We start from the raw sequence: 23,559 nt of genomic DNA, 5'->3' as shown, positions 1-23,559 counted from the left end.
CTAAAGAAAAATATAAATTTATTTTAGTGAAATTTAAAATCCAGGAGGTAGCTTTTTAAAAGAACATTGGCTTTTAAAAAGTGGAAATTGTAAAGCAGATTAGTTACCACTAGCTCCCTCAGCTTACGGCATGCATGAGAATGATTAATGAGAAGATTATTTCAGGATGATTGTGGATGCAAAGTTTAAAATAATGATTTCTGATCTTGAACTCACCTGGAAGACCACCTTCTCCTTCTCGAATTCTTCCATGGTGTTTACTTCATTCACGATATTCTTCAGGCTCTGATCCACGCCGTTCATCCACTGGACCATCTCGTTGAACTTCAAATGATAGCCCTGCCATTGGGCTGGGATCTGCTGAAGAGTCTGGCGCATGTCACCCAGTTTGTTGGATAGCAGCTCCCACTGGGACTTGGCATTATCGTAGGCCTGGTCCAGACTGATGTCGCCGGGCTGTTGCTGCCTGTGGGCCTGGGCCAAACGTTGCATGTTTTGGAGGCAACGCTCCAGGCGGGGAACAGCGTCCTGCTGCATCAGGAACTGTTGGTTGCGCTGCAGTATAGAGTCTACATCCTCGTTCCGATTGAGGGCTTGCTGCTCCAGTTGCAGCTCCTTATCCACGTCCTTCAAGGACTGATAGAAAGCATTCTCGTCTAGTCTGAATTCCAACTTCAGCAGATGCAGAGGTGCTTGGGATAGAACGTTTTTCCAGCGAGACTGCAGCTGCTCCACGCTCTGGACAATCGCCGGTTGCTCCTGGGCGGGCAAGGTGGTCAGCAGTTGCTGGGCGGATGTAACAAGATCGTTCATCCAACGGTCGTTGACCTGCTCGAAGAAGTACTTCTGCGTTTCGATGGTGGTCTTTGACTCGATGTGCTTCTCCACCAGCATTGTTTCGGCCCGGGTGAGCCACTCGCTGACGACGCGTTCATTATCCTTGAAGTTGCTCCATCCTCCGGCGGCGGAGTCCAACCGCTGCTCCCATTGCTGGGCGCTCTGGATCACATAGTTGAAGCGATCGTTCAGCTGCTGCATCTGTTGCGAAGCTGGAGCCGTGTCGATCTTGTCATCGGCGGCCACTGCCTTGAGGAGATTCTGGAACACCTTGTTCTTGCTCTCCAGCATGGAGCGGTAGTAGACAGTCCGTGAGAAGTAAGTCTTGTGCTTGTGTAGCTGCTCATTGATGGCATCCCGTCCTCCGGAGAGATTGTGCGTTGCCAGAAGCTGCTCAGCCTCACTCAACCATTGGTGGATTTCCTTCTGTCCGGCTTCCAGCGATTCCTGCTGAATCTGCAGCTGGTGGAACAGATGCAACTTAGCCGGCAACTGAGCGCGAATGCGCACGAGGGACTCCTTCTCCTGCTTCAGCAGCTTCATCATCTTATCGACCTCATCTCGAGACAGATCCTGGATGAGGGATTGGAAGTTCCTGCTAATGGTCTTGAACAGTTCCTCGTTGTCATCGATCTCGCTGGCCAGTTTCTGCAGCTGTAGGCCATACTCTTTGATCTGGTCGCTGTTGCCAAGCACCTGTCGCTGATCCAAAATACTTTCAGCGCCTCGCAGCCACCTCGACAACTGCTCGATGCCCGACTTGTATTCCTGGCGGGATCGGATAATGTCTCCGGCATGCATGTACTGCTTGGTATTGGCAAACAAGCGCTCAAAGCGCTCGGCAAGGGCTCCGTGCCGTTGGCGTAGCTGCTGGGCAATGGGCTCCTCGCAGGAGGCAATCAGATAGTTGGCCGAATTAGCCAGGGCGTCGAACTTGTCCTTCCAAGCGGGTATGTCCTGGAAAAATTCCAGACGCTCGTCCTCGCTCTGATTCAGCTTCTGTTCGGCCAGCAGCAGCCACTCCTCGCATGTGGGAGCCAACTGATTCCAGGTCCTCCAGCAGTTCACAACCTCCTCGAGGGAGTTTTGGCAGCACTTCAGTTCCATGGAGACGCGCTTCCAGCGCTCCTCCGTGTCGTACATGAAGCGGTCAATGTCGTTGATGTCCTTGCGTGGAACATTGCCCTCACGTTTGTACTCCTCGACCACCTGTTGCATATCGACGAATGCCTTTTGGAACTCCTGGAAGATCTTGTTGCGCGACACAAAGTTCCGGTACTGCTCCAGTTGCTGGGCCACCTTCTCTTCGTGTCCATACTTGCCAGTCCAGCCGCGCATCTTGTTCTCGACCAGATTGAGGAACGCGATCAGGCAGCACTTGTGCTCCAAGAACTTCAACCGGATCCTGCGCTCCGCCGCCTTCGGTCCAACCTCCTGCAGGCGGCGCTCCATGTTGCGCAGCTGCTCCAGTGGCACCTGCTGAGCCAGGGGCGATCGCTTGGCATTGTCGAACATGGCCAAGATACGTGGCAGATCGGCAAAGAAGAGCTTGTGCTCCTCCAGTTTCCGGCTAATCACAGCAGCCGTCTCCTCATTCATAGCATTGGGTATTTCATTGTCCAGCAAAAGTTTCTCGGCTTCGGCCAGCCATTTTCCAACGGTGCCGAAGTCGCCGGGCAGCTCCGAATCCAGCAGCCAAAGCCAGTACATCATCTGGTACTGGAGGCGCTGCCACAGTTCGTTTATTTCCTCCCACGACTGACGAGAGACCTGCAGGAATCCACTCTGGCTCTCGATCAGCTGCTTCAGGCGGTTGTACGCCGCCAAGTGGGCATCGACCTCGGAACGGGCCAGAAGATATTCACCAAAATCACGCGGGAACGAGCTCATCATGACCATGGGCTCGTACTCGGTAGTCTTCTCCACCAGGAAGCGACGCAGCTCGTCCAGCTCCTGCTGCACGTGCGACTGATCGCGTGAAGCACCCTTTAAAAAAGAACCGTATTAACGTTTTTATTCTTTTGGAAGCTTGTGATTGAAAACTCACCTTTGGTTCAGGGTACTTGTGCAAGAATTGTGCCACATATGTCATGATACTCTTCTCGTCCGGCTTGGGTACGTCCACATCCTCAGCGTCTAGGAGCTTGGCAATGCCCAGCTTGCTCTCGGCCACATCGAAAGCAGTCTCCAATCGCTGACGGTTGCTGGTCTTCTTCAACTCAGCCAAGTTGACCAGGTTCGCCTTGATGGCATCGATAAGTGCGAGGAAAGCGACGCCATCTCTCCAGCTGGCGCCGAAATCTTTCACCTCCACACCACTGTCTCTGTGAAAGATCATTTTTTCATTAAATATTCCCTCCAATAATTGAAATTCAACACTTACTTTGGCAAAGCGTTGGTCACCCAATTGAGCAGGGTCTTTCGGGCACCCTGCTTCCACTTCTCAGCCTTGAGGTCGCCGTGCTTTTGGTTGCCAACACTGTCGAGGGAACTGACCGAACCGCCAATACCATGACCCAAATATTCTAGGTTGCGGCTGTTCTCCTCGATCTGAGAATAAGTTAAGGAATTAGTAAGCACTCATAGAACATGCCAGGAAATGTAATGGTTAAACTAAAGATATGGATAGTGCCTCAAAAATTATGGCTACCAACTGAAAAGGTTTACGATTATCTACCCAAAAAAAAAACTGAATAATAATAATATGAAGTACACACGAGACAACAACAATTACGTTCGAGTTGGACCCACCTGTGGCGTATAATTTATAACTACTACTAAGTTTTTCCGCCTCTTTTTACGAAGCTTGTTTACGTTTAAGGTTATGATTTCAATAAAATATATATAGAAAAGAAGGGTTCATAGGGTTAATTAGGTTCAAAGTATCAACATTCGTGTAAGTTTTGGACTTCGAGTGTACATCTCTACTTCTGGTGGTAGCCTTGTGAGAAGGTGTACAACTAGCAACCAATTTTTTTTTGAAGGTGCGCTCAATTCGTGAATTCAGTGCACGATAGATAGTGTCTTATACGATGATTATTTGTTAGTTTTTCGGATTAATTACCTGGAAGTACAAGATGATCGTCCATATCAAGCCCAGCACAACTGGTGGTCTCCCATCCACCAGATCTGCGGGATTAATATTGACCAACTTGATCCGTTTGCTGGCCAGAAATTGCAGGGCCGTATTGGCATTGCTGAGGAAATGTGGACGTCTCAGGACGCGGCCCTTCTCCACGGGCAGGCGTTCTCCAGACAGGACTTCGAGCAATGCAATAAGTTTTGTTCCGTCGCGCAAGTCATTGATTAAATCATCGATACGAAGCGGTGGAACACGCTGAAAAGGAGTTAAAAAAGGATTATTAATAATTAGATATTAAAAAAGGTTAGTTCATTATTCCATAGTCCAAGTGTGAAAAAATAGCCTATCGATCTTTCTTCTACTGAAAATTTAACAATAAATATAAAGGATGGTAAAGAATCTATTTACAAAACGTTTAAGGTATTCCGCTCAAGAATCGGATGAAAATTGGCCAAGATATAGGCATCGCAGGGGGCCATATTGTCCTTCCACGCTCTTTTCATCATTTCGAAGGGGATCCTCCAGAAAATTTTACAAAAAATCGAAAAAAAATTTTGTTTCTAGATTTTGATGCAAATTGGTGGAGAATCGATTTAGAAATCGATTAAGGTATTCCGCTTAAGAATCGGATGGAAATTGGCCAAGATATAGCCATCCCAGGGGGCCATATTGTCCTTCCATGCTTTTTTCATCATTTCCAAGGGGATCCCCCAGAAAATTTAAAAAAAAAACCTATAAAAATTTTTGTTTCTAAATTTTGATGCAAATTGGTGGAGAATCGATTTACAAATTGTTTAAGGTATTTCGCTCAAGAATCGGATGAAAATTGACCAAGATATAGCCATCCCAGAGGGCCATTTTGTCCTTCCGTGCATTTTTCATCATTTCGAAGATCCCCCAGAAAATTTTACAAAAAATCGAAAAAAAATTTTGTTTCTAGATTTTGATGCAAATTGGTGGAGAATCGATGTACAAATCGTTTAAGGTATTCCGCTCAAGAATCGGACGAAAATTGACCAAGATATAGCCATCCCAGAGGGCCATATTGTCCTTCCGTGCATTTTTCATCATTTCGAAGGATCCCCCAGAAAATTTTACAAAAAATCGAAAAAAAAATTTGTTTCTAGATTTTGATGCAAAGTGGTGGAGAATCGATGTACAAATCGTTTAAGGTATTCCGCTCAAGAATCGTATGAAAATTGGCCAAGATATAGCCATCCCAGGGGGCCATATTGTCCTTCCATGCATTTTTCATAATTTCGAAGGGGATCCCCCAGAAAATTTTACAAAAAATCGAAAAAAAATTTTGTTTCTAGATTTTGATGCATAGTGGTGGAAAATCGATTTACAAATCGTTTAAGGTATTCCGCTCAAGAATCGGGTGGAAATTGGCCAAGATATAGGCATCGCAGGGGGCCATATTGTCGTTCCATGCATTTTTCATCATTTCCAAGGGGATCCCCCAGAAAATTTTAGAAAAAAACTACAAAAAATTTTGTTTCTAGATTTTGATGCAAATTGGTGGAGAATCGATGTACAAATCGTTTAAGGTATTCCGCTCAAGAATCGGATGAAAATTGGCCAAGATATAGCCATCGCCATAGCCATTGTCCAGAGAAGTATGACTTCTGACCGTTCAGTTATATGAAATCTAAGTATATTCAAATTTAATATCTGTTTAAAGCTTTATGTTCGTCCGTAGAGCATATAGTTAAATGTTTAATATAAAGTTAAACTTGATTAAGAAACTCAAAAAACTTCCTACACTTCATAACCCGCACCCAAAATTTATCGTAAACTTTCTTTTAACCATTTAAGCCTTTCAGGGCAAAACCATAATGCATGGAAATGGAAAGCATTAATCTTTAATCAAAGTAACCACCGCTTTAGTTGTGGACTAACACTCTTAACGAGCACTTACTTAAGATTAAAGAGGTCAAAATAGCCGGCAATGGCTTTCGAGTGCCTTCTGGTGTATTTTTTAATAGCACTTTTATGAGGATATTACGTGCACTATTTATATGCACCCATAGCCCACTATGAACAAATTTAATGAAGCGCATTGAACAACTTTAATGGTTTCTCTGTGACCAATTTCGGGGGCTCAGATGAGTTTGCATAAGTATTTCGAATTTTTTCGGTTAATCAATCAAATGCAACTCACGAATCATTCGCAACATTAAGGCGCATTAAATCAATTAAAATAGTTTAAATTGCTGTTTGGCATAGCGATAATTTGTCGTGAAACCTTTGTGCGAATCAAGACAAATTGGCAACTGGCACGAGCGAGCATTTAAGTTGAATCCACCGCACAAGATTACGATTTTTAAGGTAATGCCATTAAGGCCGAAGCCGCAACGGAAGTGCCACCACAAAACCAGCAAACAACAGCCAAACAACGGAGCGAAGAAACTACTTTGTAATTGAGTGTAGCATTTAATTGAGCTTTCTTGTGGGTAAATACCATAGTTTCTGTACAACTTTTCTCAACTGTTCAACTATGGTGGCCAACATGCAAAAGACAATGACAACGCCGGGCAAAAGTTTTTCCAGCAAAAACTTTTCATTTTTGTGTGAATTCTTCTTCAGAACTGACATAGCGAAATCAATTTCAATGCTTCCGTTTCCTGTTTCTCCGACCACGCCTCTACACTTTTTTCCATTTACTTACAAAATTTATGGTGTCATAGTGTTTTTATATAAAAGTTTTTGCCTTTTTATTGTTTATTTCGGGCTGACATATGCCATTAAAGCCGTTGCCTGGGCCAGAGACCTTAATAATATTCCCCAAACATGACATCAAAAAGGGTCTCACACGCTAATCTCAAAGCGACTTCCCCCCCTGGATCAGAGCCGCTGAGCATTATAATTACTTCTACTTGAAGTTGAAGAGCTTGTGAGTTAAATGCTGTAAAAGGCGGAGTCTTACTAAAATTTGAATAATTCTAGACCCAAACATAAAACCTTAGAAGTCTTCCGCCCCTAACAGTGGCTGTCATCCAAGGTGATTTAGTGCTTATTCGATTGTTAGTCTTTGTATTATCTTTCCGACTTATCACCTGTCAGAAACAATTATATGAGCACCTGACGAGCTCTAGCGATCGTAACCCACTTTCACACAACCATATCCTTTCTAATTTAAGCACCTCTATTGGCTGGATCCTTTCACTTTGATTTTACAACTGTTCGATATAAATTCCCGTGCGGGAGACTTCGCCCGAGAGGCGAACGCCACTCGTGCCGGGGCGTTGCCATCAATTATGTCATAAAGAAATAAAATGCAAAGGGAAGTGGGGCAGCGTGGGGCATCATTGGACATTGTGGGGCCACCGCTCAAAAATTGAACATCCAACGTGCCATGACGACGCGTCGTCTTTTGTCATTGCGACCCACCATGCTGGTTCGAGCGTGTAAATTAATTCATAAATTTTAATCAAATTCTATGAAAGCAGAGCGTCCAGAGAGCGGGTTTTTGGGTCGCCAGCAAAACCAACAAACACGACTGGTTAACCTTGAACTGAGCTTGAAATAAAACAAATACCAATTCAACATTTTGGCCCCGGCCTCTTCAAACCTTCCACATTGCGAGCAAGTGTGTATCTGTTGGATGCGATATAGTGACTGGAAGATACTAATTGACAGCTCAAACTAAGATTCAATAGATAGTTTCATCATAGGGAAAAAAAGGGAATAAATCTCTTTCTATTAGCATTGGCAGCAGCTATATTTTTAGCCCGTTTAATTTATGACTTTAGTGTCAACCGATCGTTGTGCAATTGCTGAGACAGCCGCTGCAATTTGCCTTGTCATTATGTACATTAAATGACTCATTTGCATATTGCATAACCTCATGTTGGTTGGATCTCCACGCCGGCTCCTTGGGCGACTTAAATATACGACTTCAATCAGGAAAGCCGAGCCCACGCACTCTGGTATCCAATTCGCAGGGAGACCCTTGCATGTCTCCTGCTCCTTTCACGCGAGCCACTGAGCTTGCCATTCCCAGTCTTTTATATTTTCTCTGTTTTATCGAGTTGCAGTCTCTGAGTTGAGGAACTGGTTTTCAATGGCTGTCCGGATTGGATTGTAGGGGAATAATTGCCGGCCGGCCGGCAACAGTTTTTCGAAAATGCACGCGGTTGCACGGTTGGGGCCAGAATAATAGTAATGGCCAATATAAATATTAATAGATTGTAAATTTATTTGATAGGCGTTTTAGCAAATGTCTCAATTGGTTGTAGATGCGACTAATGAGTTTATTTATAGCTTATCTAAAGTTTAGAAAATAAAGGACTAATGGAAAGTACTGCGAAACATTTCTGTTATCTTCTGAAGCGTTATAGCTATGATTAACTACGGTCTATTATATAGTTTGTATAACTTCCATTGATTTTCTGATCCTTTACCATGAGGATAGTCAACTAACTAGTCTTCCAATCATTTTAAAAAAATATACCCTTAAATATACATTTTTCCAGATGAATACTTCAAGAGCAGGTTCCCTGATATTAAAAACTACCAATCTAAAAATTACAATGGATTGCAACTATTAAACTGAAACCGACTGTCAAGAGCCAGCTCATGTCTGCAGATTGCCGTTGGTATTAACAGATAACACATTAGAGTCACCATACGGAACATGGCTCACCCAATCTGCGACTCCGACTCGAACTCAACTCCGGGAAACGCCTGAAAAGTGCATTAAATCAACTTGCCGCAGTTGGGCCCGGGCCAAGAAAGTAAGTCAGTAGGCGTCGTTTCTTGCGTGGGTTTCTTGCGGGTTAATGGCAATGCATTTGAAGGCCCCCAGCCAGCCGATCCCGGCCAAAACGGAACTATCTCGGCGATACACTCCGCATTAATGCAACTCTCTTGTTGGTGTTTGCTTTCAGCCCACTTCGGTTAGACAGGCCGTCAAGTACTTGTGGCTCTCTTTTGATTTTCCTTCCATTTCGTATTTATAACTATTTTTTTGCATTGTTAACAGCCTGAAGTGGGGATGGATGGAGAGCACCTAGACGAATGCTTTGCGGAATTTCCAGGTGGTTACCTGGGTGCGTGCTCTGAAGATATTCTTGGAAGCCATCCGGCAAAGGAGAATGACTTGAATATGCTAAGACATGACAAATGTTTGCCGAGACTATGCTGGTATTTGCAGACACGAATGCTAATGAAAGATGTTGTGGACTTTAGAAATCTTAGCCATGCCATAAGTCAACCATAAAACGTTGCAAATGCAAAGGCAGAATTTTAATTATCAAGCAAAGTTTTCTCTTTAAAAGGTTATTTAGTTTAAAACTTTATTCCTCGAAAAGTAACTTTATATTATCCAGAAAAATAACATATTTTAACTTTGACGAGAAATATTTAAAATTATAAACAGTTGAGTCACCCCAAAAAAAAACCTTAAATATGTTTCAAATGTTTGAATTTATCAAAAAATCTCAACAATTACAGTCCGCTTATTATTTGAATGGTAATTACCCGAAACATAAATTCCTAAATACGCTTATCACGCTAATTTCGGAATTTGTATTCAGAGTGAGGGACATGTCACGCCCCTTAACCCATTTGTGTTTTTGGGTCAGTTTTGGTTTTTTTGTAGTTTTGGCATTAAAAAAGCAAATAGCCAAATACCTCTCACGCTTGGCTTATCTTAGGCAAATCAATATGCAAATTTCAATGGCAACGAGTGTAGACACGACTCATTGACACTCTCAAGACACCAGTTGAATCGATTGATGGGGTCGGCAGGGACACCAGATAGACTCACCTTCGATAGGTATGAATTAATCCAATTAGTGAATGTCTTCTTCTGCACACGTTCTTGCTCCTCTGAAAATGCGAAAAAAATAGAAGAAAAGAAAACGTCAGTAAATAAGATATACAATTCGTACATTTGCAATTAAGTGTCGGACAAGTGTCGGCAAACCAAGATGGTAAAGACATAAAAGGCTAAATGGAGACATGACGATACTACCAAAGATACCAAAAGGTACCCCAAACCGATAAGATACATTTCTTAGTATGCACAATACACCTGTATCTCGTTTTTACTTTTATTTTGCTTGCCCCTGCGGCCTGTGTTTGCTTTAATTGAATTATCAGTTAAGTTGGGGGATAAAAAAACGAAATTAACACCATGACATCATGTTGTTTTTAGCGATAATATCACAGAGTTTATGGGTTATTTGCTGAAAAGCAATAGGGCGAAAATAGCGAAAATGTCTAGTATTTGTTCTCTGATAGAAGAAAGCCAATATCCTCATCCAAATCTTTCTATGATTCATTAAATCATAAAAATGATACTTAAATGGATGTATTCCTGGAACGATCCATAAAAAATGAACCGCTAAACATTTCAAAATTCCGTTGACCCTTTCTCTGCGTCAATAGACAAGCCACAATTTATAAACAAAAGTCCACAGATTGGGAAAAGCAAATATTTACTCATTTAGCAGAATTTGTTGTGTGGCTTAATTACCTCAATTTAATTTCTGAGCCGACAAATCGAAATAATAAACAATGCGTTAAAAAACATCAATCTGTAAACAATTAACAAAATATACAGAAGGAGAGTCATTATGGAAAAGTGCAGCCAAAATGGAAATGGCAGCCAGCAGCTGTCTGGGCCAGAATACCCTCCATCTGCCCCTACCAAAATCAGCCCATTGGGAACACGGAGCTCCAAGACATGGCCCAGTGCGTGGCCCATTCGTTCGGTTGGCATTCGGCCAAACGCATGCCAACAATGTGAAACGAAAATAGATTTCTCGTAATAAATAAAAAATCATCATTTTTCGAAAATGGAAAATTTCTACAGTTAGACGCGAAGAATGCTTGGAATAAGAATTATTACATAAAATAAATCGACGGGGCCATGAAAGTGTCAAGCGTCTTCCCAATTAGCAAACAATTTACAAAGTAAAAACACACGAGATAAATTGTAAAAATGATTAAAGAAATAAATATATTATCCTCTCGTATTATCGCTTGAATTTAAGTGGTCGTTTTAAAAAAAATTATTTATTCATTCATTCAATCCTCTGGCAGTGACGTAATTTTTCTGCTTTCTGCTGGCAATTTTTTTGAAATGTTGACAAAAGATTATTTAAATAGAAATTAGTTCAAGGTTGCGCAATTTGCACAGCAACTGAAAGTCATGTATGTATATATATTAATCGTTCGTTCGAAATTTGAATAAATAATTCTGACCACGAAGTGTTGCAACATTCGGTTAATGCAAGGTAGTACTAAAGGAACACTTGTGCAATTAAGTGAACTTGAGGCAAGGTTACCAACGAAATCAACCTAATGGTCATTTTAATGGCTTTCCTCAGACACTTTAAAATTCTCTAATGGCTTGTAAATATTTTATGTAGCAGGTCCCCTCATAAATTAACACATAGAGCCTTACATGTGGCATTTCCACTTAAATGTTTATATTCTGGCTCGTCCCAAACAACTAAGTTGTTTTGGCCAAAACACATAACGCCTCTCCAAAGACTCGTTTTGGAGAAAACCAGATATTTTTGGTAACTAATCTTTGATGTTTTTTGAATACATTAAGTTAGTCAATAGAACTACCGCATTCGGCAAATGGAATAAATTTAACAAAACGAGTTGGCTATAATGAGGTTGTGAATATATTTTTACTCTAACCAAAAATAAATGCATATACTATATGTAGGCATACCCAAGATATGGACAGCAAAGATTAGTTATCGTTCTCGTCATAAATCATGTGAATTTTTGTTAATTTCTCTCTCTTCGAAATCTTTATGTCAACAAAAAACATTTCGTAATTATTGCAAAGATAAGAAAATTGCACTTGAAAAATGAAATTCGATAAGATATAGGAAGGGGATATACCTATATATTAAAATAGTCTGAGGAATGCGGGTCAAGCTTATTTGAGAAACGTGCCTTTAAAAAAGTTCGCCAATAATACTATACATTTTGAAGGGTAAAGATTTATAAGTTTTTAACTTTTGATTTATTTGTACTATTTATTATATTTTTATCTAAAAAACAGCACTTGACTTTTTAATAAAAAGTTTCAAAGTCAGAAGGCTCCAATTAGAGTCGAAGGTAATTATAAAGCTTGATTTTGAGTGGTTCGCCCTTTCAGTGAAAAACTCTCACAAAAACTAAACAGAAATATAAAAAGTAAAAGCATATAAAAACTTGTTCAATTGCAACAAAAACCGATTTGTTCCACTCGATCGATATGTGGCCAATGCCAAGAACAATTAACAGGGCCCAAAATCAGGCCAAAGAGTAATGTTCAAGTTGAATGACTTTTCAGGTTTCGTTAATTTCAATTTCCATTTCAATAATGATGTATGAAATTATTACAAGAAACGTCTTGTACCGCTAACATATAGGCCCCCAGGGACCGAAAATTATAAATTCTTTTTGAAAAATGAAAAAAAAGAATCTCAGCACCGGTAAATTGTTTTTTTTTCATTTTTTTACCATTCCTTCATATATTTCGTCGAAGCGTTCAGTCAGTCAGTGAGTTAATGATGGTGATTATAATGATAAGTCGGTAGATTGTTATTTATGTTAGTTCGCCATTCCTGTTAGCCTCTTAATGAGCGTGTCTAAACGAAGCTAGAAAAAGTTCTTTCAAATAAAATTTGTGGTTTTATGAATGAAACTGCCCCCGGCTTTTTCTCCTTTTATTGAGCGTGAACTATTATCCACAATTACAGAAAATTTTAACTAGAAGTAAGGCCACAAAAAAGGGCATTAGTCTCTGTAATACGTGCTTTTTCTATTCCAGACGCCCGTTCGTCTGAGTTGGCCTAGTTACCCAGCATAAACAGAAACGAAGCTCAGACATTCATATATTGTGGGAATGGAAAAAGAAGTATTCGGTAGAAATAGATTATTTACTTTCACGCATAGCTAATTGTTTGGGTTTCCCTCCCAAAAGAAAAGGAAAAATATTCCCCAACATTTGCATAAACAAAAGGCAATCGAAGAGTTTTGGGGGACGGGACCAAAAAAATGGGCATCGATATAGAGCATATGTTGGGTCATCCAACGGAAATGCGTCGAATAAAATGTTTGCGGTTGTAAGGCAGGGGATTTCCTTAATACCAGCACGTGGTATGTTTATTTGGTTAATAATTTAGACCACCATAAATATACATTTACTTCTAGTCTAGGCTAGACTTATTGAAGTCCCCAACTGACTTGTCATCACTCATCCGCCCTGTTATCGTTTAGGAAATGCCATTACTATCTTAGAAAGCTTAAACTGACCCGTAACTAAATTTGATTACGCCCCGAACTCTTCACAACTCGATAAGATTAACAAGAAAACTGTGACCTTCCACTTAGGCAGTCAACCGCTTTATAATTATTGTATCAACTGTTTAAATTTCGTTTAAATTTAAATTTCAACATAATAACAACACGAAGCCCAGTGGGGTGTGTCGAGAGGTGCACTTGTGGTTGTCACCTGGGGCGACAGGTGAGCAGCAAATAAGTCTGAGATCCCGCATAAATTGCTTCCAGCCAATATGTTGAAGAGTCTTATAAATGGCATTACTTAACTTTACGCTCCATTGCCTTCAACAGACGCCGCCCCTTCCATCCATTTGCACATGTCATTAAGAGTATTTCGCAGCTACTCGAAAAAATATTAGATGCAAATGTGATATGTAAGCTGGGGAGGATTCATCCATATTCATACAGAGACAAGTGGTGGGGATTGCGTCATGAACAACTAATATACCCAATGTTTGTTTACAGAAATCAAAAGGCGTGCGTGAGTTTATTTATTTTTGTCATTAATACCGTTCACTAAGCCAGCTAGCCACCATCCAGCCAGCAGATACTCAAAACTAAATGATTGAGCACCTAAAAGTCTAAGATAAATAAATATCACAACAAAGAACTGCTCGAAAGCCAAAAAACTTGGCAAAAATGGGCAAGAGACTCCACAGCAAAGAACTTCAAAAGATCTACCCACGAGCAGAACTGAAGACTGAAGAGGAGGATGCCATGAAATTAAAATTTTTTAATTTCTTTATCATATGAAGAACATCTGGATGGGGGGACTCGATCACCACCAGCAGCACCCACATAAAAAATCCACTTTGTGGGTTAAGAGCAAACTTTGTGTGTACTTGAAGTTTGGCTTTTGGACAAACTTGTTTCGATTCTTAGCTTACAAATCTCAGCAGCTCGGATTTCGTCTCGAGGCGCCAACTTCTCTGGACCGCATTTTAGGCGTCAATTAAATGCCGCAAAACTACATGGGCAATAAATATTAGAGCTGACAGATAACAACAAACTAGGAACGTACGACTACAATATTAGAATCAATAAATAACTCAATGATGATCTCAGTTGTACGGCTGCTGATGGGTTTGTTCCGTTTGTGGGGATGACTTACAATGACGGACAGATCAGTCGGATCGGGCCGATCGCCTGAGATAACACAAGTTGCCCACTTTGTTTTCAAAATATTTTCATTTTCATTGAGCCGAGCATCGAATATCGCAAATTCGGTTTTGAAATGCGGCTTGATGAGACTCTGTGACCGATACCCCGTCACTAATCTAATAAATATTGAAAAGTTTTTTGTAGTTTTTTTTTGCCCACCCATTAAAATGGCATTAATGATAATTGCTTGGAAAGTGGGGACAGTTCACCTCGACACATACAGATATAGAAATAAAGTCAAAAAGCCAACAATCAATAGTTCTCTATACTACGTTCATGTGACTGTCATCAATTAGTGAACGCTTGACGTACTTTTGCTATTTTATAAATTTATGAAGTGCTGTCCCCCCATCCCCATGTCTATAAACGATTGTGTGTGGGCTCTCCGGTACACCTGCCAATCGGTGGCACACATTTTGGGGCAAAATTTCGCTCTTTTTTGTCAAACAAAATCCAGCCAGAGCAGTCGAAAAGTTTGTTGAAACACGCAACATCAAAATATTTGACAGCGAGCCGTTATGCTGACATTGACGATGATCCCAGAAGAGGAAAATATAATACTGTGGCTCACGCAAACTTGATTTATGCTCACTAATTGTCTTATGAAGACGTCTAGAGAGTTCGGATACCCTGAAAACCCACATATAAAGTGTGTTCCTTTCCACCTGTCACCCCTTATCGGAGCCATTTAATCATCAATTAAAACAGCGACCCACAAAACTCCAAGCCACCCAAATGGCAAACATGAAAAATCAATTTTCCTAAAATATTCTTTGGGGGATGGCGCTATTTCCCGATAATCCCCATATACTAAAGATAATACTTGTATATTATTAGTATTGGCAAACAAATGTCAAGCGTATCTATAGATACAAAGTATGTGGGTCTGAAAATATTTGCATATACCAGAGGTACGTATATATGAAGTGCCTACCAGTCGTCCGTCAAGTGCAGCCAAAAAATTTCACTAGTCATTCAAAGGACAGACTGTTCGATCAACTCATTGGGACTGGGACAGAAATAGGGGCAGACAGGCAACCTGCCAGACACTTAATTGGTTGTTGTGCTTAACATAATAACAGCCGAGGAGGTCACATAATAGACACACCATCCACCAACCTGTCCTGGGGGGTAGTTCGTCGAGTGCCTTTCGCCTGCCAATAGACCTATAATATGTTGTTGGCGGCTGGTCCGAAGGAAAGAGGTAACAAACTGCTTGCCAACAGTCGGCGGCGAGTACATAACAAACGCACTAAGCGCCAGTAGATAAATAATATAAATCGCCAGTTAGAAGTTCAGGGCGCGACCAACCGACCGACTGACTTATAACAACAATAAAAAGCCTGCTGAACAACTTAAAGTTTGAAATGCGACGACAAACGTCTAGAAGCGCCGGATGATGTCATTTTGGCAGTTTTATTATCGATTGTTTTTGTGTAATAATTAATTAGGCATACGAATGTTCCTCGATTTGAATGTCTGTAACCACAAAGTACCGCCACCTGACCTTGACATTCTATAGGATCATATGTGGCTTAACCTTCTAAGGGGTATCATTCTCATGGATCGTCAAGTGTTTAAATGCCTCTTGTATTATCTTGGTGGGATTAGGGAAATAAAGATAAGATTTGCAGAGGTGACAGTAGAATGTGGGTTAAATCAGGGAAGATATGAAAAAGGTAACCCCCTAAATAGCAAACTTTTCCATGCAGGTTCTCCCAAAATAACTGAAACCTTGAAAGCTATATTGTTTATACCAAGTTTTATTTTTAATCAACCTGTTTTAAATGCCTACCTATGATTTCTAACTATCTTAAGAGTATTTTAATTACATTCTTTATCTCTAATATTCCCTATATAACAGATTTCCCCGATCCTATTGCCATTTTTACCTCGTTTCTCCTTGATATGGCTGTCGTACTGGGAATTGCTGCGGGCGTAGTTGATAGACGCCATGGTGGACTGGAATTCTTGGTATTCCTGGTCACTCGGGGATTCGTTGCTGCGGCCACTTTGCGTTGCCAGAGTCTGATAATCCTGGCGCAGACTCTTGCTGAAAGTGCCAACGCCGCTGAGGGCGTGGGCAGCTGATGCGGAGTGCGAAGTGCTGGGCGACGCGGATACCGGTGCTGATGCGGATGGGGATACGAAGGCGCTTGCGGATACGGATGAGGTAGCGGATGCGGATACGGAGGCCGGGGTGGTGGGTCGCGTGGGTGTGGACACAATCACTATACTGCTAGCGGGTCGTCCCTCAGTATCTGAATCGTTATCGATGCCGGTTTCGTTTTCGTTGTCAGCCGCGGAGATATTTTCAATACGTATCTGCGAGATATTCCCGGCGCCCGGCGACGTTTCGATTAGTTTGCGCGACGTCGAGGATGAGGATGAAGTGGATCTGGTCGTGGTGCTGGTTATCGTTCTGTGGCTTACAATTTTCCGTGACTCTTCCGTCGAAGAACCGCTCAATTGGCACGTTGCAGCTGGACTAACCAGAGTGCCGGTCTCGGCTCTGGCTCTGGGGTCCGTTTGCGGTTGCTCCTTCGTGCCAATCGGCGTGGATGTTAGCAGGGTCTTCGTGGTGGTGCCCAGCGCCAGTTCCTTGGGCCTGGGCCTTTGCGGCGTCGACTCTGCGGTGGCGTTGCCACCCACCTGGACAGTTGTTTGCTGGTACAAACGCCGGCGGGGGTTGCTACCACCGCCCACGGTAATGTCAATGTTGCCGGTTGCCATGGGGATCTCCTGGCGACCAAACGAGTCGGTTTCGTCTCTCTGATAGTAGTCTGCCTCGGTCAGTTCCGATTCCTTTTCCAGATTGATGAGAATCCTTCGGCCGCCGGCGGTCATATCCACACTCCGCGGAGGAGTAACACTGGATCGCTCGCTGGAGTAGCTTGACCGGGACCAGGATGGCGAATCTCTTGGTGAGACATAGCCCTCGCCGTGGCGATAGATCTTCTCCTCGGCATAGCCCCCGTCGCTGGTCATCGAGGACGTGATGATGGTCCTCACTCCGTCGGCAGCGGGTACCTCTCTCACAGTTCTCTCGCCCTCGAGGAATCGCTCCACCTCCTTGATGTCCTTCTTCTTGGTCCGGCGAGTGGTTCTCAGGGTGACATTGAACGGCGACAGTTGCTCCTCCACGTTGCCCTGCTCTGCGCCAGGACTCATGCGACTCGTGGTGCGGAGAGTAACGTTAAACGGGCTGGCCACCTGCTCGCTGGTGACTTCCACGCGGCGCGGCGGAGTCGTGTGCCGGAGCTGGACTTGCTGGAAGGCCAGCTTGGCTGCCTCCGCCTCGGCCAAGCCCCGCTGCCTCTCCTGTCGCAGCCGGCGCTCAATCTCGTGGACATCAATGTCGAAGGGATTCTCGGCATCGTAGTCCTCCTGGTCGTCGCCCTGGCGCAACTCATCGGAGCTCTGCTCGGCGGGTCGCTTGACAGGACTGGAGCCATCGGACCATACCTTTTCGTACTGGGCCACCTTCTGGCGCAATCTCTGCTGGTTGGGGGAGGGCGACTCCACCACAAACTCCTCCCGGTTGGAGCTACTCGACGTGGTCAGGGACGTGGTGATGGTTTTCATATAGGTACGCGTCACCGTGGACGTCTCCAGCTGTTGGTCCTGCACCTCCTCCTCCACGTGTTCTGTCGAGGACTTCTGCTCATGCGCACGACGCCGCCGAACAGCTGGGATAGGTGGTACGTCATCGCCACCACCTCCACGCCCACCCTCGGCTCCTCCGCCGGCATCTATGATTGTTGGATCCCCTGGCTTGGATCCTGGATCTCCGCTATCAGCCATGATGGCATTGGTTTCGCTAATTGCCCTTGGTTAAGCCAAATGGTCATCGGTTATGGGTTTGCCGTTCGGTTCGTCCTTTGTCCTCTCGCACGCCCGATTTCCACGCCCGTTTTCCACCCAAATGCAGAATTGATTTTTCTCACGCACCGCTGACACACACACACACACACACTTTTCACCAGGCTTCTGCCGAATTTTCCTTTTCGAACAACCCTTGAACGGCCTTCAGTTTATTTTTCGGCACGTAATTCCACTATAATTTGTTTAAAAGCAGAAACACGCTGCTGCTCTTTGATTATATTTAACACTGAAGCTTTCAGCTTTTTGGGGTTTTATGGCGAGACAATATAATGTCGAGACCTGAGCCAGCCTGAGATTATCTCACGGGCCTCGGTTAGGTAAAAAATTTTGGATTTGTGCACACACTCGTCCAATTCTCACTACTCCCCGAACAACAAAGATTCAAATTGGATTGAGTTTTGGGGTTTGGTTGGGTTCTTTTTTTCATTTGCCTGGTGGGCAGGCGACTTTATCACATTATGTCCGCCGATTCAGGCATTCAGGCGTTCTGGCGCTCCGCGATTCCAATCCGCAGTCGTAGAAAGCCGGTTCGATACTAACTGACTGAATGGCTGAGCTCCCACCGCCATCCAATATGCTACGCCTTGTCCAGTCCGAGCGCTCGATTCGTGAGATTCGTGAGGCCGGCAGAGAATCAGCTCCATCGCATAGTAATCGTAGTAAAGCTCATGTTACCCAGCAGCCTCTGTGGCTGCTCTGGCTGCCTGTGTGTTGGTATTCGGTTCATAACCGTGAGAGACTCGGAGAGCCAAACCATGAGACCGGGGTAGAACCGGCAGCGAGTGCTCACAGTTTTATTTACGCATTTTGATGGATGTTGTTGTTACCACTCCGGCACGTACTCACCGACTTTAAAGCAACTGCTTGTTGTTATTTGGGGTTCAGAGGCGCAGTAACCGGCTTTTGTCAAGGGGATTCTTGGGTAAAAACTATCACGCATATTAGGAGTATGGTGGAGCTATGTTTTCTTGTAGCTATAAGCTTTTAAAAATATTAAATTCAGTACCACTTAGAAGACAACCAACACACTATGAGGAACATTTTCATACAAAATCCATATTGGTTTTGAAAGCCTTTTTTCCCAGTGTCCTTTTAAAAAAAAAAGTAAAATTTTAGCTTTTCTCAACTACGCAAAAAGCTCCTTTGTAAGGGGTGGCATAAAGTTAAAGGTAAAGATAAGCCGCTCAGAGCAGACCAGGTCTCTCCCTTTCTGGTAGTCTTAGGTTCTCTACTGCATGAATGGGTGGTCTCCTGGGTGGCCTTTGGGAACTGTGACCCTTTCATATTGTAATTCCCTTGCACCTTTTCTGCATGACATCATAAAGCGTGAGAAAATATCAATTACACGGCCCTTGGGGTGGATGTATTGCGGCTGTATGGATTATTGTTATTTACACACAACCCTGGTGGATCGCTTACAGCACTGGAGCTTTCGGGCTGCAGCTGAGTAGCTGAGCTGAGAAGCAGCAGAGCCACTGCGGCTGCACCACCCGAATGCCCGAATGTGGGTCAGCATGCGCCGGCCAAGCTCAACTTACGGCGCTATGAATTAATGAAAGTCATTCATGAAAGTCGACCGGAGAGGGAAACCCAAACAAATGTTTGTTTTTTCTTTTCAGAGTCGAGCTTACATAATCACGAACAAAAAAAATAAACAAGTTTGCCGTGTAGTTTGTAAGCTAGACTAGTCTAATGACGTCACGGTTTGGTGATTGCATCTGATATGACCGACAGAGTGTCTGTTGACAAGCCTAGAAGTTAGCCTTGGAACCTGGAGTTGCACCTCAAAACGGCCTAAAGCAATTTGCTGGCAAGGCAATTGAATTTGTAATGCCTAGACTAATTAAAATGCTAAACTGGACAAGAGGTCGAAAGCGAAAGATAACTAGAAATACTACTCCAATATTGGTGGAATAGGCAGGGGCATCTGAGGCATCTGAATAATAACCCCACTCTTAACCTCCACTTGGGGCATCTTGTAAAATATAAATTACCAGAGAACATCAATAAGCCAAAAGTAAACATTAGTGGCAACAACAGCTGGCCCCTAAAATAGCGCCAACCCTCAAAAAAAACAAAAGAGGCAGCCTAAAGTGGCGCCTTCTTGAGAGAATTCACATGTTCAGTTTCAGTTTATAGCATAATTCTGTTTACGAGCTGGCCTGGGTGTGAGCCACTGCAACGGTTGTAAATTGTTATGTGGCTGCCACTTGAAAGGCCATAACTAATTAAGTTTTAACATAAGTGAGAAACATAAATCTTAATTTAAAATTAATGAGAAATATTAAGAAAAGATTGGTAATATTGGAAACCAAAATGTAGAAACTCGAACTTTAAACCAAATCTTCACTTTTCAAACCACAAAAAGTATTTAAATCGGTTAACCTCAAACACCGTCAACTGATACCTTCAATATGTATGTTAGACTCATGACCTAGAAGAAAATATGTATTCCAATGCCTAATTTTAGACTGTCTATATTTATATTCATCTCAATCCTCCAGCACTCAAATGGACTTTGGTGCAAACATTTCGCATAAACAATTATTTCCGTTCCCGAAAAGTTCGAAAGTGCGAAAACTTTCAATATTTCTTATCCCCCCACGATCTATTCAATGTTTTCCGTTTATTTCACACCTAACCATAAACTTGCTCACTTTAATGGAATGGCAAACGAAAAAGGCTTCTTGATCTTCAAATATTGACTTCAAGGCATCACAATCGTTTCTTTAAACAGAAATTCATCTAGTGGAAAGATTTGAAGAAATATATAGAAGTGCTAAGCTTAAGGCCACAAGTCTTTTTAAGTGGCAATTAAAGGAATTTGAATTTCTTTAAAGATCAGGCCTAGAAAGTTTATTTGCGCAAAAATTAAGCTATGTAAACGACATAAACTATTGGCCATACACAAATACAAATATTTCAAGCGACCGGACCTCGGATAAGTCGAACAGCAATTAAAATAATGCGAACTGGCCAACTGTCAACATTTTGATTTGTTTGAATTGCGAAATTTGCATATGTCTAGATATCATCATCCGTGCCCGATTTCTACGTGCGAAAAATTATAAAATTATTTTCGAAAATTCCGTATTTTTAGCAATTCTACGCCTACGTTTATTCCCCGATATATATCCTAACTCATATGTTTTCCATTTGATAGAGGCGCGTGGGTGTTCACCAAAAACGTTTATTGTAAAATATAAAATATATATAATATAAAATATCTATTGGCAAACATTTTGATCTCAATTTATAGTGTTGGATTTTTACCACATTTTGTTTCAGATTTTATTGGCACAGGATTTGTGGAATTATATACAATCTTTATACTAAGACTGTCAAATAGATTAAGTTTATCACACTTATGACATGACAGGTGGTCAGAATTAATAAATATTACAAAAAGTATTAAGAATTACGGAGATATTAAGATTAAATGACCTCAACTACCAGCTAGAATGGCATCAGCTTTTCAAATCTGTTTGTAGAGGAAATTAATCACTTAAGTATAAGTTTTATTTGTTTTAAAAATAAATAAGTATATACACAAAAGTCCTAAAAACAAGCAACCAAAGCGATGCAACTGAAAACCCAGAAAACTCTGAAACTCTATTTTTAATCGGATTTATCCCCGTGACAAGACAAGTTCGAGGAGAGCGGGCCAAAAAATAAGTTAACTAAAAAGAAAAATGCTGCTAAATTTGAAAATAAACCCAAAAGCAGGGCGAGAAAATTATACGAAAATAGCCCAGCCAGCCCAGTCTCCCGTCCCTTGAGGTATTTCATACGAAACAAGCCCCTAAAAATAGGATAGCCCAAAAGTGAATCAAGCGGCAAGATGCAGCCAAGTTTGTTTTTGGGGAAACTTTGGGGCCTAACAAGACAATGGGATTGCAACCAGACAGAACAAATGCAATTTATAAATAACAAAATGAAGCCATTTCCACTGTGACATCAGCACCGGACCTGGCATCATCACATTAGAACATGAAAAGGCATTCACACCGCGTTGTGCTTTTGTCTATAAACAACTTTTCCGAATAATCAAGGCAATACTCGTTGCGTTTCAATATAAAAAGTGATCTCATTGCTGGTTCCACTCATCGGGCTAAGTACGCAAAACAAAAGGCTCAAACCTTGTCTATCAGCCTGCAACAAAAGGCGATCGCACGCCGATCAATTAATTATATTCGACTTGTGCCGGTAATTGCAGCTCAAAAGGAAATCACTTTTTCCATTGTCCTGGAGCAGATTAATACGAACTATTTATGATAAAATAGGTTAAGCTATCGTACTATGATTTAATACTTTTATGGGATTTGTATAACTCCATCAATAGAGAGATTGGATCATGCAAAGGATCTTTTTAATATATTTTGTCCTTTTATTTCACCTCCGAAGTCAACACCAACAAGTCCAAAAAATGTCAAAGCAAGTTTATAATGTATGTTTTTTAAATGTCCTTTTGGTAAAAGGGTATAAAAGTTCAGATTCTGCTTGAAGTTAGCAAAGGACTGGCCTTTAAAACCTTCAAGAAACCCCCAGCTAGACAAACTGACAGCTAGATTGATAAATGACTTAAATTTAATAAGCAAATATTGTCTTGCTCCACCCCCATACGTGAAAAATATTAAATAACAAGATTATCTCATTCTCAGCACTTGCCAATTGCTAAAAGCCACAAACATATTCCCAGATCTATATAAAATGGTATGTGTGGATAACAATTCATCGATTCGTTTGGCATTCAATGTGTTTGGTCCGTATTGGCGATTGCAATTTGCACGATTGCCAAAAAAATTTATATTCAGTATCCATTTTGGCGACAACATTATGTCATTACCTTTGACTGAGAGCACCTAAACCCAAAAAGAAACTGAAAATAGCCAACAAATAGTGTTCGAACCGAACGGCGAAAGGTGAAAGAAAGACCAAGAATCTAGGGCATAGTCTACTTTCGAGCGATGATGTCAGTAGGACGGGATGGGCCAGTGCTGTTGATGCGGATACGGATGATGGCAGACGTGGGCCGATGGCGGTGTCTGGGTCAAGTTCGATTGACATTTTACAAAAAAAAAACACACACACACGACGCTCTGATTCAACAAAGTTCAATGCTTTGCCAAGAGAAAATCAAATAATTTACACGTTATTTGTGTGTTGAAGGGGACGAACTGATAGCTGTCACCTTAAAGAATTCAACAATGACTCACACACGGCACTCAGAAAAACCAAACCTTTGCCTTCTCAATAATAGGACTTAAACTAAGATCCAGTATTAATTAAAGATC

At 42.1% G+C, this 23,559-nt stretch overlaps 1 protein-coding gene across 13 annotated transcripts in view; it reads right to left on the bottom strand.

Moving 5' to 3' along the window:
• LOC6497204 (nesprin-1) overlaps nucleotides 1–18,838 on the bottom strand; it is a 99,089-nt gene extending 80,251 nt beyond the window's left edge. For 6 of the 13 annotated variants that reach the window (XM_032451842.1, XM_032451843.1, XM_032451845.2 and 3 more), the window contains exons 1-8: nucleotides 16,273–18,836; nucleotides 9,693–9,754; nucleotides 3,902–4,174; nucleotides 3,589–3,642; nucleotides 3,221–3,387; nucleotides 2,885–3,161; nucleotides 217–2,823; nucleotides 108–122 (exon numbers count right to left, since the gene is read on the bottom strand). In XM_032451842.1, the coding sequence (XP_032307733.1) occupies nucleotides 108–122; nucleotides 217–2,823; nucleotides 2,885–3,161; nucleotides 3,221–3,387; nucleotides 3,589–3,642; nucleotides 3,902–4,174; nucleotides 9,693–9,754; nucleotides 16,273–18,184 (5,367 nt within the window). In that variant the 5' untranslated portion in view covers nucleotides 18,185–18,836. Of the gene's footprint in view, nucleotides 1–107; nucleotides 123–216; nucleotides 2,824–2,884; nucleotides 3,162–3,220; nucleotides 3,388–3,588; nucleotides 3,643–3,901; nucleotides 4,175–9,692; nucleotides 9,755–16,272 lie in introns of all 13 variants that reach the window. The other 7 variants (XM_032451852.2, XM_032451850.2, XM_032451853.1 and 4 more) reach the window with 6 other exon arrangements.
• Nucleotides 18,839–23,559: the final 4,721 nt, after the last annotated feature.

The sequence above is a fragment of the Drosophila ananassae genome, chromosome 3R (genome assembly GCF_017639315.1).
Source record: "Drosophila ananassae strain 14024-0371.13 chromosome 3R, ASM1763931v2, whole genome shotgun sequence".
Classification (NCBI taxonomy): Eukaryota; Metazoa; Arthropoda; class Insecta; order Diptera; family Drosophilidae; genus Drosophila; species Drosophila ananassae.
The sequence above is the reverse complement of the archived record's forward strand: the minus strand, read 5'-3'. Positions and strand labels throughout refer to the sequence as shown.